Here is a 12,339-nt window from a genome sequence, read left to right on the forward strand (position 1 = left end):
TTCTTGGTGGAACCCTCCAAAAAGCGTTCTCCTATGAGGACAAGCGAAGAACCTTGTATGGTTCTACTTAGCACTTTTATTTGTAAGAGTGTAGGGTATGTCAATGCTGCAGCTGCACTACACTCTTAAAATAAAAGTGCTAAGTAGAACCATATAAGGTTCTTCGGCTTGTCCTCGTAGGAGAACCCTTTTTGGTTCCAGGTAGAGCTTTTTTATAAAGGTTCCACCTGGCCAAGAACCCTTTATTCAGGAAAGGGGGTTTTAAAGGGTTCTCTGGATCAAAATGGTTCTTACTGGAACCATTAGTGTTACCAAGAACCCTTGAAAAACCCTTCCTTCAGGAAAAGGGTTTCTCAGAAGCAAATGTTCCAGGTAGAACCTCAGCCCTTGTAGAAGGACTCTTTTGGAACCCTTATTTCTAAGAGTGTAAATCACAGTGTGGAATTTAGAAATGTGACTTGGCTCCGGTGCACCGAGCAAAAAAAAAAAAATTGAGATTTGCCTTAATATGCACGGATTATCCGTTGACCACTCATTTATCACTTTAATATCCAGTGACAGGGATGAATAGTGATGGGATTAAGTGAAACTTTCTCTCTTTTTTTTGGACACAACAGTTCAGCAGCGTCAGTGAAAAATCCATTTCCCGTCTGGCTAAAGGCAGATGCTTCTAAACTCTTCGTCTTCCCCTCCTCAGCTCACACCCAGCGGCTGCTGAAGCTGCAGTCCATCCTCCGTCGAGCCCCGAGCTACCGCACACTGGAGCTGCAGCTCATCGAGTGGCAGGAGAGAGAACTCTTTGAGTATTTCGTGGTGGTTTCGCTGAAGAAGAAGCCGAGCAGAAACTCCTTCTCCCCCGAGGTCACGTACCAGTTCCCCAAGGTAAAAAAACGGCGTGACAGTGATAAGTGGATCCCTCTGCTCGTCTTCTCACCTTTAGACCCGGCAGGAATCCTCAGCCACTGATTTATTATGTTCACGTGGAGCAAATATTCATAAAGTCCAAAACACGTGTCAGGGGCTTTTCAGTGGCTTCAAATATTTTAGCTCAGGAATTAGAACCGACTATTTTTCCATTTATGATGGGCGGGAGCCATGTTAGAGTTCTGAAAGCAGGGAAAAAAATATTATATAATATGAACAATGAGAGAAAATAATGGGCATGTGTCATATGTCCCAGTGTGAGAATGTGGTCATAGATTAATGTGTATTATGGAGATGATGATGATGATGATGATGATGGATTAAAGTAGGAGAGAGAACCACTCCCATTCTGAAATAAAGATTCATATTTATGTGAGTTTCTCACACTTGAACGTACATATTCTATAATCTATAATTTAAATTAGTATGAGCTTATATTGTTGGCACTTTGTTCCAAAGTATACAAGGTCATACACCATATAAGGTTCTTCGGCTTGTCCTCATAAGAGAACCCTTTTTGGCTCCAGGTCGAACCTTTTTTGTCTTATAAAGGTTCGACTTGGAACCCTTTTGGAACCCTTATTTCTAAGAGTGTACACTCTTAGAAATAAAAGTATAGTATAACTAGATAAGATTCTTTGGCTTGTCCTCATAGGAGAACCCTTTTTCCCACATGGAACCCTTTTGGATCTTCCACCAAGAACCCTTTTTAAACCCTATATTCAGGAAAGGGCTTTTAAAGGGTTCTCTGGACCAAAATGGTTCTTACTGGAACCATTAGTGTTACCAAGAACCCTTGAAAAACCCTTTCCCTCGAGAAAAAGGTTTTTCTGAAGCAAATGGTTCCAGGTAGAACCTCAGCCCTTGTAGAAGAACCCTTTTGGAACCCTTATTTCTAACAGTGTAGATCACAGCACCAATATCAAACCCTAACTTTCTGAGAATGTATTTCTTGTTACTTCCTTAGTCCATGCCCCATCGTTCTAACAAGGTTTGTCCTAAGCGAGTAAACGCTCAAGCTGTTGTTGAGTTATTGAGGACTGGAGGGGTCAAAGGTTAACCTTCATGTACCAGTTATCGTACAGAGAACAAGCTGATGAAAACTCTCCTCTTCCTCTTCCTCTCACAGCTAGAACGTCCCACCAAGCAGATGAGGGAGGCCGAACAGAGGCTCAAAGCCATTCCTCAGTTTTGTTTCCCAGACGCCAAAGACTGGAATCCCGTCTCTGAATACAACAGGTATGAGAAAGGAATCTTTAAGGTTGTTATTTTAGACGTTGCAGCAGAAAACCCTGAATGTGTCCCACGTCGACGGAGTACGCCGACATATTTCAAACACCACTTCTTGAAAAACCCTGCAGAGCCAAAAACAGATAATATCATTTAAGTTATTTTCTCCTGACCTCTAAGCCACAGAGCGTTCTGAGTGAGCGTTATATATCGTGACGCTGTGCCAAACCCGTCCTGCACGGAGTCTTTTATGATTATTTTTATTCTGTGTGTGTGTGTGTGTCAGTTCTCATGTGTATACATTTTTCTTGTTCTGCTGCAGCGAGACCTTCTCCTTCATGTTGACCGGAGAGGACGGCAGCAGGAGGTTTGGGTACTGCAGACGCCTGCTGGTAAAACACCGTTACCCTTTCACATCTTCTTCTTCTCGTTGTAGCGCCCCCTGCTGAGTCCTGTTTGCTGTGACTGAGATCTTTATGTTGAACACGCGATGATTGTTTCCTGCCGAGCCACGGATGTGTTGCACGGCGATGCACTGTGGCAGCAGGACAGGGATCATTATATTTAACAGTCACTCGAGTGAATACCTCTGCCAAGGTCAAACAGTCAAACACATATGTACTTTGTTCTTATTAAGGAGCGAGGAAGTTGTGGTGATGATCTGATCCAAACTATACCAACGTATACACTACCGTTCAAAAGTTTGGGCTCACACACACTTATTTTTTGAAGGAAAAACACTTTTTTTTTCAATGAATCTCACATTAAATGAATCAGAAATACACTCTATACATTGTTAATGTGGTAAACGACTATTCTAGCTGCAAACGTCTGGTTTTTAATGGATTGGAATATGTACATAGGTGTATAGAGGCCCATTTCCAGTGTTCTAATTGGTACATTGTGTTTGCTAATGGCGTTAGAAGACTATTAGATGATTAGAAAACCCTTGAAAACCCTTGTTAGCACAGCTGAAAACAGTTTAATTTGGTATAAAAATCATTATTTCTAATCTTGTCAATGTCTTGACGATATTTTCTAGCGCTAAGCTAGCGTATGACGCGTTTCCATGACGACTGACCGGAAACAGACACGCGTGACGTCACGTTTACGTGCCGCGACACCGGAGTCCAAGCACCGTTTAACAGTTAGCTCCGTTAGCTGCATTAGCTCCTTTTAGCGCCGTTAGCGTTAGCCTACAGTGGAACTGGAGCGGTCTGTTTATTAAAGGAAAAGAGCAGCGCTAACAAATAACCAGCATACCTGTGTAACTGCGTATGTGTGCCTCTGTTTTTAAAGTTTAGCGTTACTTTAGCGACTCGTTTTAACAATCCGGAGTCACGTAAACGCGACGACACGCGCGTCTTTTTCAGTTGACGCCGTTAACAGCCGTTAGCGCGCCCATGACTAATATTTTCTATTCATTTTGCAACACTTTTGATGAATAAAAGTGTGACTTTTAATGGAAAACACAAAATAATTGTATGGGTGACCCCAAACTTTTGAACGGTAGTGCACTGTATGTTAAATAATAATGGATTATTCTCTGGTTTGTGCCCACCTGATGAGGAAAGACTCATTACCTTAATAGTTTGACGGACACATCTGAAAGATTGAACTTGTATAGTTTAATTTTATTTATTTTATTTTTCTGTTAAAGGTGCCATATGTAAGAATGTGGCCAAAAAGGGTTACTACATTCAAATTCAAAATACAGAAGTCTTTTAGGTTTCATTTTTTTTTTGAAGTAACTGGCAACCCGTGGTTGCTCGGCAGCTGAGACTCTACTGACTGCAATGATTGGTAGACGGCGGTAGGTGGCGCCACATGCATTTCAAAACATAAACATGATTTGCAGCCTGCAAAATATTTTTTTTAATGCAAATATTTTGTCTGTACTATTGTTGTTGGTGAGTTCAGTTTGTTATATGAACATTATTCCTGAGTCTCTGTGACATATTAGGAGGATTTTATGATTTATTACATAATGCACCTTTAAAACAGGAAAAGCAAAAGTCAGTGTTTGATGATGATAGCAGCTGATCAGCGCGATGGTCCAGGGACTTCTCGTCCTTCTGTTGTCGTTCAAGTCTGCCCAGGAAATACCTGCAGCCAGCAGTAGTAACAGAAACATCTGGAATAACAAACATTCAAACCGTGTTGCTAACCAGGGAAGCGTGTTAAAGTGGTCTAATTTTTTAAAATGTCATTTGAATTCGATATAATTACAATACGTGAGAGAAACGACCGCAGGTTCTCTGAGCGGAGCTGATGCTGCAGACATTCGCTAACGGTCATAAAGCGAAAATGTAACATAATAATAAAATAAAACGGCCAATTCGATTTTAACAAGATTTTCTCAGGGAGAGACGAGACGAAGAGAAACCATGAACAATCCGAACGTTGTCATCGTGCAGCGTTTTCCCTCTTCGTAATGAGGCCCCGGGAAGAGCTTTGAAGGTTTTGTTGACTTTCCCATTCGGGCTTTTTGCGGCGAATGTGGGATTGTGCGAATGTGGTGGTGATTGTGTGTGTGTTTTCGAGCGTGTTTACAGCGCTGCAGTGAGTGAGTGCGTCTTCTCAGGAGAAACTGGCGTTTTTCACCGTCGTGAGCTTGTCTTCGAGGGACGGAAACGTCTTGATCCGCGACGTCGATCTGCGACCTTTCGCGACAGAGAGGCAGGTTTTGATGAAGGTAGAGGAAGAGGTGAGCGGGCGGCTCCTCCACCGACTCCGTTTCCTCCCTGCCGTCTGTCCAGCTGTTGGCAGTCACAGAACATTCCTGAGGCCTCGACTCAAGCACCACATCGTTGATTTAATCATCCATTTGGACGAGTGCGGGAGAAACGAGAGCGGAGAACCGTAGATCCTAATAAGGACAAATGAATTGGCGTTTCTTCTGCAGTGGCTTGTGTTCGTTTGTGTCTGTGTGTTTGAGTGCGTGGAAGCACATAATGGTCCATGAGTGTACAGAGGAAATGCAGATAGGATCAGCAGCAGCAGATAAACCACCTGTGTTTAGGAAGTTGGTTTCCACATGAAAGGCTGATGACAGACCAGATTCAGAACTTCACTTACGCTGTTTACACTTCTTATCTGCACGTGATAGTATCATTGCCCAGAAACTATAAATATATATATATATGTGTGTGTGTGTGTGTATATATACACATATATATATATATGAACAGAGAAGTATATATAGTTGCATCATGGTAGATCATCTGATCTGGGTGGTTATTTATATAGCACCTTACATACAAATCAGTGCAACCCGGAGGAAATCCCACTGTCAGCCACAAGGGAAAACACCTTAAAAGACAAAAAAAAAAAGAAGATGAATAATCACAACTCAGCAGGAATAAAATAATAATAATATAACAAATACAAATGAAATACATAAGTAAAGAAAGTAAAGACCGGTAATAGTTATACATGTAAACAATATTTATCTTAATAAGAGCAGTAAAGAGGCTGCTACCTCACAATCTGACAGTCCTTCACTCTTAGAAATAAAAGTGCTAAGTAGAACCATATAAGGTTCTCTGGCTTGTCCTCATAGGAGAACCCTTTTGGAGGGTTCCACCAAGAACCCTTTTAAAAGCCTTTATTCAGGAAAGGGGTTTTAAAGGGTTCTCTGGATCGAAATGGTTCTTACTGGAACCATTAGTGTTACCAAGAACCCTTGAAAAAACCTTTCTTCAGGGAAAAGGTTTTTCAGAAGCAAATGGTTCCAGGTAGAACCTCATGATCAGCCCTTGTAGAAGGACCCTTTTGGAACCCTTATTTCGAAGAGTGTACATGCTTAGAAATAAAAGTGCTCAGTAGAACTAGATAAGGTTCTTTGGCTTGTCCTCATAGGAGAACCATTTTTGGCTCCAGGTAGAACCTTTTTATAAAGGTTCCCCCTTGAACCCTTTTGGAGGGTTCCACCAAGAATCCTTTTTAAACCGTTTATTCAGCAAATGGGATTAGTGTTACCAAGAACCCTTTCTTCGGGAAAAGGGTTTTTCAGAAGCAAATGGTTCCAGGTAGAACCTCAGCCCTTGTAGAAGGAACCTTTTGGAACCCTTATTTCTAAGAGTGTTGAAGGTTGATTCAATGCAGTAGCTGTAGCTGAACTATGTTGTTTTTTCAGGCTAGACCAAAAAAGCAGAAACATTACAGTAATGGAGTCTGGAAGTAATAAAAACATGTTTTTTATTACTCTCTGTGTTTATATTTTCCCCCTTTTGAACATTTGAGTTTTGCTTCCATTCTTGAACGTACGTCTTCACCTTCGAGAGCCTTAAAGCGGCAGCGCGTAACAATTGTTCCGAAGTGAACAGATGTTTGAGGTGTCACTAAAGCAACAAAAATATTAGCCTCAAAGTCACTGATCTGCTTGAAAAGCTCGTTTTCTCAGTTTTTGGTGAAATCAGCCAATTTTCTAATGCAGATTACTAGAGAACGGAAAAAGGTAGAAACAAAGTTTTTTTTCCAGATAAAAGAAGAAAGTCTATGTTTTAGTTTTTTAGTTTCACTGTTTACATCATCATAGAAAACAATATTCTGTGGGTCTCCAAAGATGGGTCAAAATGCTCTGAAAATGGCTGGCTGTGAAAGAGTTAAAACCAGCATCAGCTCCACGCCACGCTCTCTATTACAGTGGAGTTACGCAGTGCAGCTTTAACGTCCTGCGAGTGTGTGAATTTATATTCTCTGGTGCTCTCTGCACTTTTTTCGGGGTCAGTTTTCCGAAACATCTGTTTCTGTTTCCATGGAGTCTATTAACACCAGTGTCTTATGAGTCTCTGTCGGTGTGTTTCTCACAGCCGTCTGGGAAAGGGCCTCGCCTTCCAGAGGTGTACTGCGTCATCAGCCGGCTGGGCTGTTTCGACTTGTTCTCCACGGTGAGTTCAGCCTTGTCACATATATATATATATATATATATATATATATATATATATACTGTACACATGCACACACACAAACACATGCTGTCGCTGCAGTTAACCCCAAAAATAATGCACGCTCTTCTCTTTGATCAGTGTTTCCGACTTCCCTCTTTTTTTTGTCTGTGCCATAGCCGTACTTTATACTTTATACTTGTAGAACATGCTGAGTGAAAGCAGACTGTGGAAACAAAGCAGCTATTATATCAAAAATGAAACAGAATGATTTCAAAGATGATGCATATTGTATTATTTGATAATGAGGATCTTGTGAAGCTCTTTGAAACTGCAGCGTCAGCTGTGATCAAAGACTCTAAAGAACAACTGAAAACATGACAACCTGAAGCCTCGTGAATATTGAGTTGAGTTTAAGCTAAGTGCTAAGTAGAACCATATAAGGTTCTTCGGCTTGTCCTTATAGGAGAACCCTTTTTAAAGGTTCCACCTGAAACCCTTAGTGTTACCAAGAACCCTTGAAAAATAAATGGTTCCAGGTAGAACCTCAGCCCTTGTAGAAGAACACTTTTGGAACCCTCTGCTTTCTTTCACTCTTTTAACACACTTTTAGTAATAAGGATTCCGAAAGTGTTCTTCTACAAGGGCTGAAGTTCTACCTGGAACCATTTGTTTTTCAAGGTTTCTTGGTAACACTAATGGTTCCAGTAAGAACCATTTTGATGCAGAGAACCCTTTAAAACCCCTTTCCTAAATAAAGAGCTTTATAAGGGCTCCTGGTGGAACTTTCATAAAAGGTTCTACCTGGAACCAACAAGGGTTCTCCTATGAGGACAAGCCGAAGAACCTTATTTGGTTCGACTTAGCACTTTTATTTCTAAGAGTGTAGTGCAGCTGCAGCATCGACATACCCTACACTCTAAGAAATAAAAGTGCTAAGTAGAACCATATAAAGTTCTTCCAAGAACCCTTTTATAACCCTTTATTCAGGAAAGGGGTTTTAAAGGGTTCTCTGGATCAAAATGGTTCTTACTGGAACCATTAGTGTTACCAAGAACCCTTGAAAAAGCCTTTCTTTGGGAAAAGGGTTTTTCAGAAGCAAATGGTTCCAGGTAGAACCTCAGCCCTTGTAGAAGAACCCTTTTAGAACCCTTATTTCTAAGAGTGTATAAAGTATAAAGCTATAGGTATGTTCTCTGTTTATTATTTGTATGCTTATTCTGTTTTTTGGGCGGGTTTTTGGATCATGTGACAGTTCAGGATCATCATCATCATCATTAGAGAGAGAACACCACAGATTCCTTTATGTTGACATCAGCGTAGCAACAAACCTGGAAATTAAAGGACAACAGTGTTTGATTTCAGTGGAAGCTTCTGTGTGTGTGTGTGTGTCTGTGTGTGTGTGTGAGAGAGAGAAAGACACACACACACAAAGAGATGAAGGGTGATATCATGTGACCTTGAAAACAAGCAGACAAAAGGCTGCTTGGAACAAACACAGGCAGCACTAAGTGGAATTTTCCAAACACACAGAGACACGGAGAAGGAAAAAAAAAAGTGATTTACTGAGTTCCAGAAAAATTGTTAATACTAAACACATCGAATATGTTTCCGTTAATTGCTGCCATGCTCAATAACCTTCATTTATTTTCCCTTGCTTTCACATTTTGCTGGTTTCCACTGAGTTGTGCTGATGATGATGATGATGATGATGCTCTTTACTCCCATGTCCAGATCCTGGATGAGGTGGAGAGGCGGCGAGGCGTCTCGGCTGCTCTGGTCTACCCGTTCATGAGGAGCCTGATGGAGTCGCCCTTCCCTGCACCAGGGAAGCTGATCAAAGTCAAGACCTTTCTGCCCGGAGCAGGAAACGAGGTCATTATTTTTTTCATAACGCTCATAATGACTTCACTTTCATCACGCTCTCGCTGACTCCCTGCGTCATCTCCTGTGGTCGCGTCAGGTCATCGAGCTGAGGCGGCCCACCGACTCCAGGCTGGAGCACGTGGACTTCGACAGTCTGTTCCGCTGCCTCGGCGTACGGCAGGTGGTCCGAGTGTTTGCCTCGCTGCTGCTGGAGCGCAGAGTCATCTTTGTGGCCGATAAACTCAGGTGAGGCTCCAGAATGAGTCACGTTTTTATGCTAGCGTCCGTCATTCCGTCCGTCCGTCCGTCCGGACTAAAATGAATACCTTCCTGTGCGCGTACGTCCTTCACATTTTGCAGGATTGTTTAGTGGGTGAATATCTCCAGGCGTTTTTTTTTCCGTTTTGTCGAAAAACCCTGTTTTTGAATTTTTCGTGAATTTTTACGCGTTTTTTTTTTGCGGGAAAAATGTGAGAAATGTGTGAACGGCGCTTTACGAGCTCGTCAACACAATAACTTGACAAATATTCGACATATTGATGTCAAACTGGCACTGTCCATGCCTCTTACAAGTATCTTTGACGAGTTCGAAGATGGGTGACCTTGACCTACTTTCCAAGGTCACAGCTGCACTTGAAACTTGAAAAATAGCCAAAAACCGGCACTTTTCAACCTTGTCAATGTGATAACTTGACAAATATTCGACATATTGATGTCAAACTGGCACTGTCCATGCCTCTCACAAGTATCTTGGACGAGTTCGAAGATGGGTGACCTTGACCTACTTTCCAAGGTCACAGCTGCCCTTGTAACTTGGAAATTAGCCAAAACCGGCACTTTTCAAGCTTGTCAACGCGATAACTTGACAAATATTTATTGTATTGCTGCCAAACTGGCACTGTGGATGCCTCTTACAAGTATCTTGAACAAGTTCGAAGATCGGTGACCTTGACCTACTTTCCAAGGTCACAGCTGCACTTGAAACTTGAAAAATAGCCAAAAATCTGCACTTTTCAACCTTGTCAACGCGATAACTTGACAAATATTCGACATATTGATGTCAAACTGGCACTTTCCATGCCTCTTACAAGTATCTTGGACGAGTTCGAAGATGGGTGACCTTGACCTACTTTCCAAGGTCACAGCTGCACTTGTAACTTGGAAATTAGCCAAAAACCGGCACTTTTCAAGCTTGTCAACGCGATAACTTGACACATATTCGACATATTGGTGCCAAACTTAAGTATTGATTAGTATCAGAAAGTGTTTTGATGCCATCATTTAAATGAGAGGAGGATGTGATCGTGTGGAGGACAAACGAGTCTCCATGTTACCAAAAACAGAGACACATACTTTTAGAGTATTGTGGATGAGGGTGGAGTTGGGGGTGGTGATGTGTGTGTGTGTGTGTGTGTGTGGGGGGGGGGGGGTAATCTCTCCATGTATCAGAGCCCAGTTTAAACAAACATCAGTGGGGGCAGTGACTGTGAGGGGAAGGAATGCACTTCCTGTGTTGCGTGACGACTCTGCCCTCTGTGATCTGCGGCTCGACTGTCGCTGTCGGACTTAAGTTATGATGCCACGCTCACTCCCCGTCTATGAGTGACACTACACTGTGTGTGTGTGTGTGTGTGTGTGTGTGTGTGTGTGTGTGTGTGTCCCCGGAGAGAAACCATTACCAGAGGTGATAACATCGAGGAGTCATGGAGCCAAAGCCATGATCCAAATATTATTAAGATTCGTCCAAAAACAGCCAATTATGTGATGTAGTGACATCTGATATTGAACAAAGTGCTCTCCCACAGGATCAGTGATCATCTTCTCCTCTAATGTAAGAGTTGTCATCACATCACCGTAAAGTATATTTGGATATTTGACCTTCCCTTTGACCTTCAGTGCCATCATTAGCTCACAGTTTAGCTCTGTTCTGTACAAATTTCGGCAAGAATGACCTCATATTTAGAGCTCTTATATCCCAGATTATAATACACTCTTAGAAATAAGGGTTCCATAATAATAAGGGTCCTTCTACAAGGGCTGAGGTTCTACCTGGAACCATTTGAGAAAACCTTTCCCGAAGAATATGGTATGGAAGTATGGAAGATATGGTTCTACTTAGCACTTTTATTTCTAAGAGTGTATGGTGTGTCGATGCTGCAGCTGTTCTACACTCTTAGAAATTAAAGCGCTAAGTAGAACCATATAAGGTTCTTCGGCTTGTCCTCTTTGGAGAATCCTTTTTGGTTCCAAGTGAACCTCAAGGACCCTTTTAAAACCCTTTATTCAGGAAAGGGGTTTAAAGGGTTCTCTGGATCGAAATGGTTCTTACTGGAACCATTAGTTTTACCAAGAACACTTGAAAAACAAATGGTTCCAGGTAGAACCTCAGCCCTTGTAGAAGAACCCTTTTGGAACCCTTATTTCTAAGAGTGTAAAGTGAAAGAAAGCAGAGTGTTCCAAAGGTGTTCTTCTATAAGGGCTGAGGTTCTACCTGGAACCATTTGTTTTTCAAGTGTTCTTGGTAAAACTAATGGTTCCAGTAAGAACCATTTCGATCCAGAGAACCCTTTAAAACCCCTTTCCTGAATAAAGGGTTTTAAAAGGGTTCTTGCTGGAACCATCCAAAAGGGTTCCAGGTTCTACCTGTAGCCGAAAAGGGTTCTCCTATGAGGACAAGCCAAAGAACCGTATATGGTTCTACTTAGCACTTTTATTTCTCAGAGTGTAGGAAACACGATAATTGCTGTACGTCAATGTTTTACATCCAGAGTTGAAAATGACTGCTGACATTAAGTAATAAACGCTGCATAATGAAGTCATTTAAAAACTGTCAGAAAAAGCTAATTGATTTACAGTAATTATCCGTGACTGATAACTTTATTATCTGTACGTGTGTGGCATCGTCGCAGGGTTCATGCAGAGCTCCTGTGTTTTCATTTCTTTTAAAAACAGCGTTAACGACTGACACTCACTGATAAAGCGGCTGCTCCCTTTGGGGCTTTGCTGCAGAAAATCCACTCCCAAAACACCTCGTCAGTGGAACATGATGTATGTTTTCTCTCCTAAACCGACTGAAACTAAGAGCAGACGCCGTGTTAGGCTGCACTTGTTGACTCCTTTAATCGTATTGTGTTTCTTCCACGTTTCCTTTGAAGTGATAATTCACCGACGGATGCCTGTAACAACAGGTTTGATGCCTAATGAGATTAATGTCACTGTGTTATTACTTTACTCAACTTAACTGACCTGCAGAGTAATAAGAGTTTGTTAAGAGTCTTTTTCTGGATGGTGAACACAGCGTTTGTGCATGTGGTGGTGAAATACTCCATATTTGCATATTGGATTTAGATGAAAGACATTGAAATACAACGATTGCATGTAAGAGTTAAGTATTTAGTGGACAGATTTCCACTTTTTTATGCATTAACAT

At 41.6% G+C, this 12,339-nt stretch overlaps 1 protein-coding gene across 2 annotated transcripts in view; it reads left to right on the forward strand.

The window, feature by feature from the left end:
• Nucleotides 1-12,339, forward strand: part of dennd2b (DENN domain containing 2B) — a 51,473-nt gene that overhangs the window by 22,126 nt on the left and 17,008 nt on the right. For both annotated transcript variants that reach the window (XM_083891301.1, XM_083891302.1), the window contains exons 8-13: nt 698-882; nt 2,054-2,163; nt 2,477-2,546; nt 6,969-7,046; nt 8,778-8,918; nt 9,007-9,155. In XM_083891301.1, coding sequence (XP_083747427.1) covers nt 698-882; nt 2,054-2,163; nt 2,477-2,546; nt 6,969-7,046; nt 8,778-8,918; nt 9,007-9,155 — 733 coding nt within the window. The remainder of the gene's footprint in view (nt 1-697; nt 883-2,053; nt 2,164-2,476; nt 2,547-6,968; nt 7,047-8,777; nt 8,919-9,006; nt 9,156-12,339) is intronic.

This window comes from Microchirus variegatus, assembly GCF_963457635.1.
Source record: "Microchirus variegatus genome assembly, chromosome: 6".
NCBI lineage: Eukaryota > Metazoa > Chordata > Actinopteri > Pleuronectiformes > Soleidae > Microchirus > Microchirus variegatus.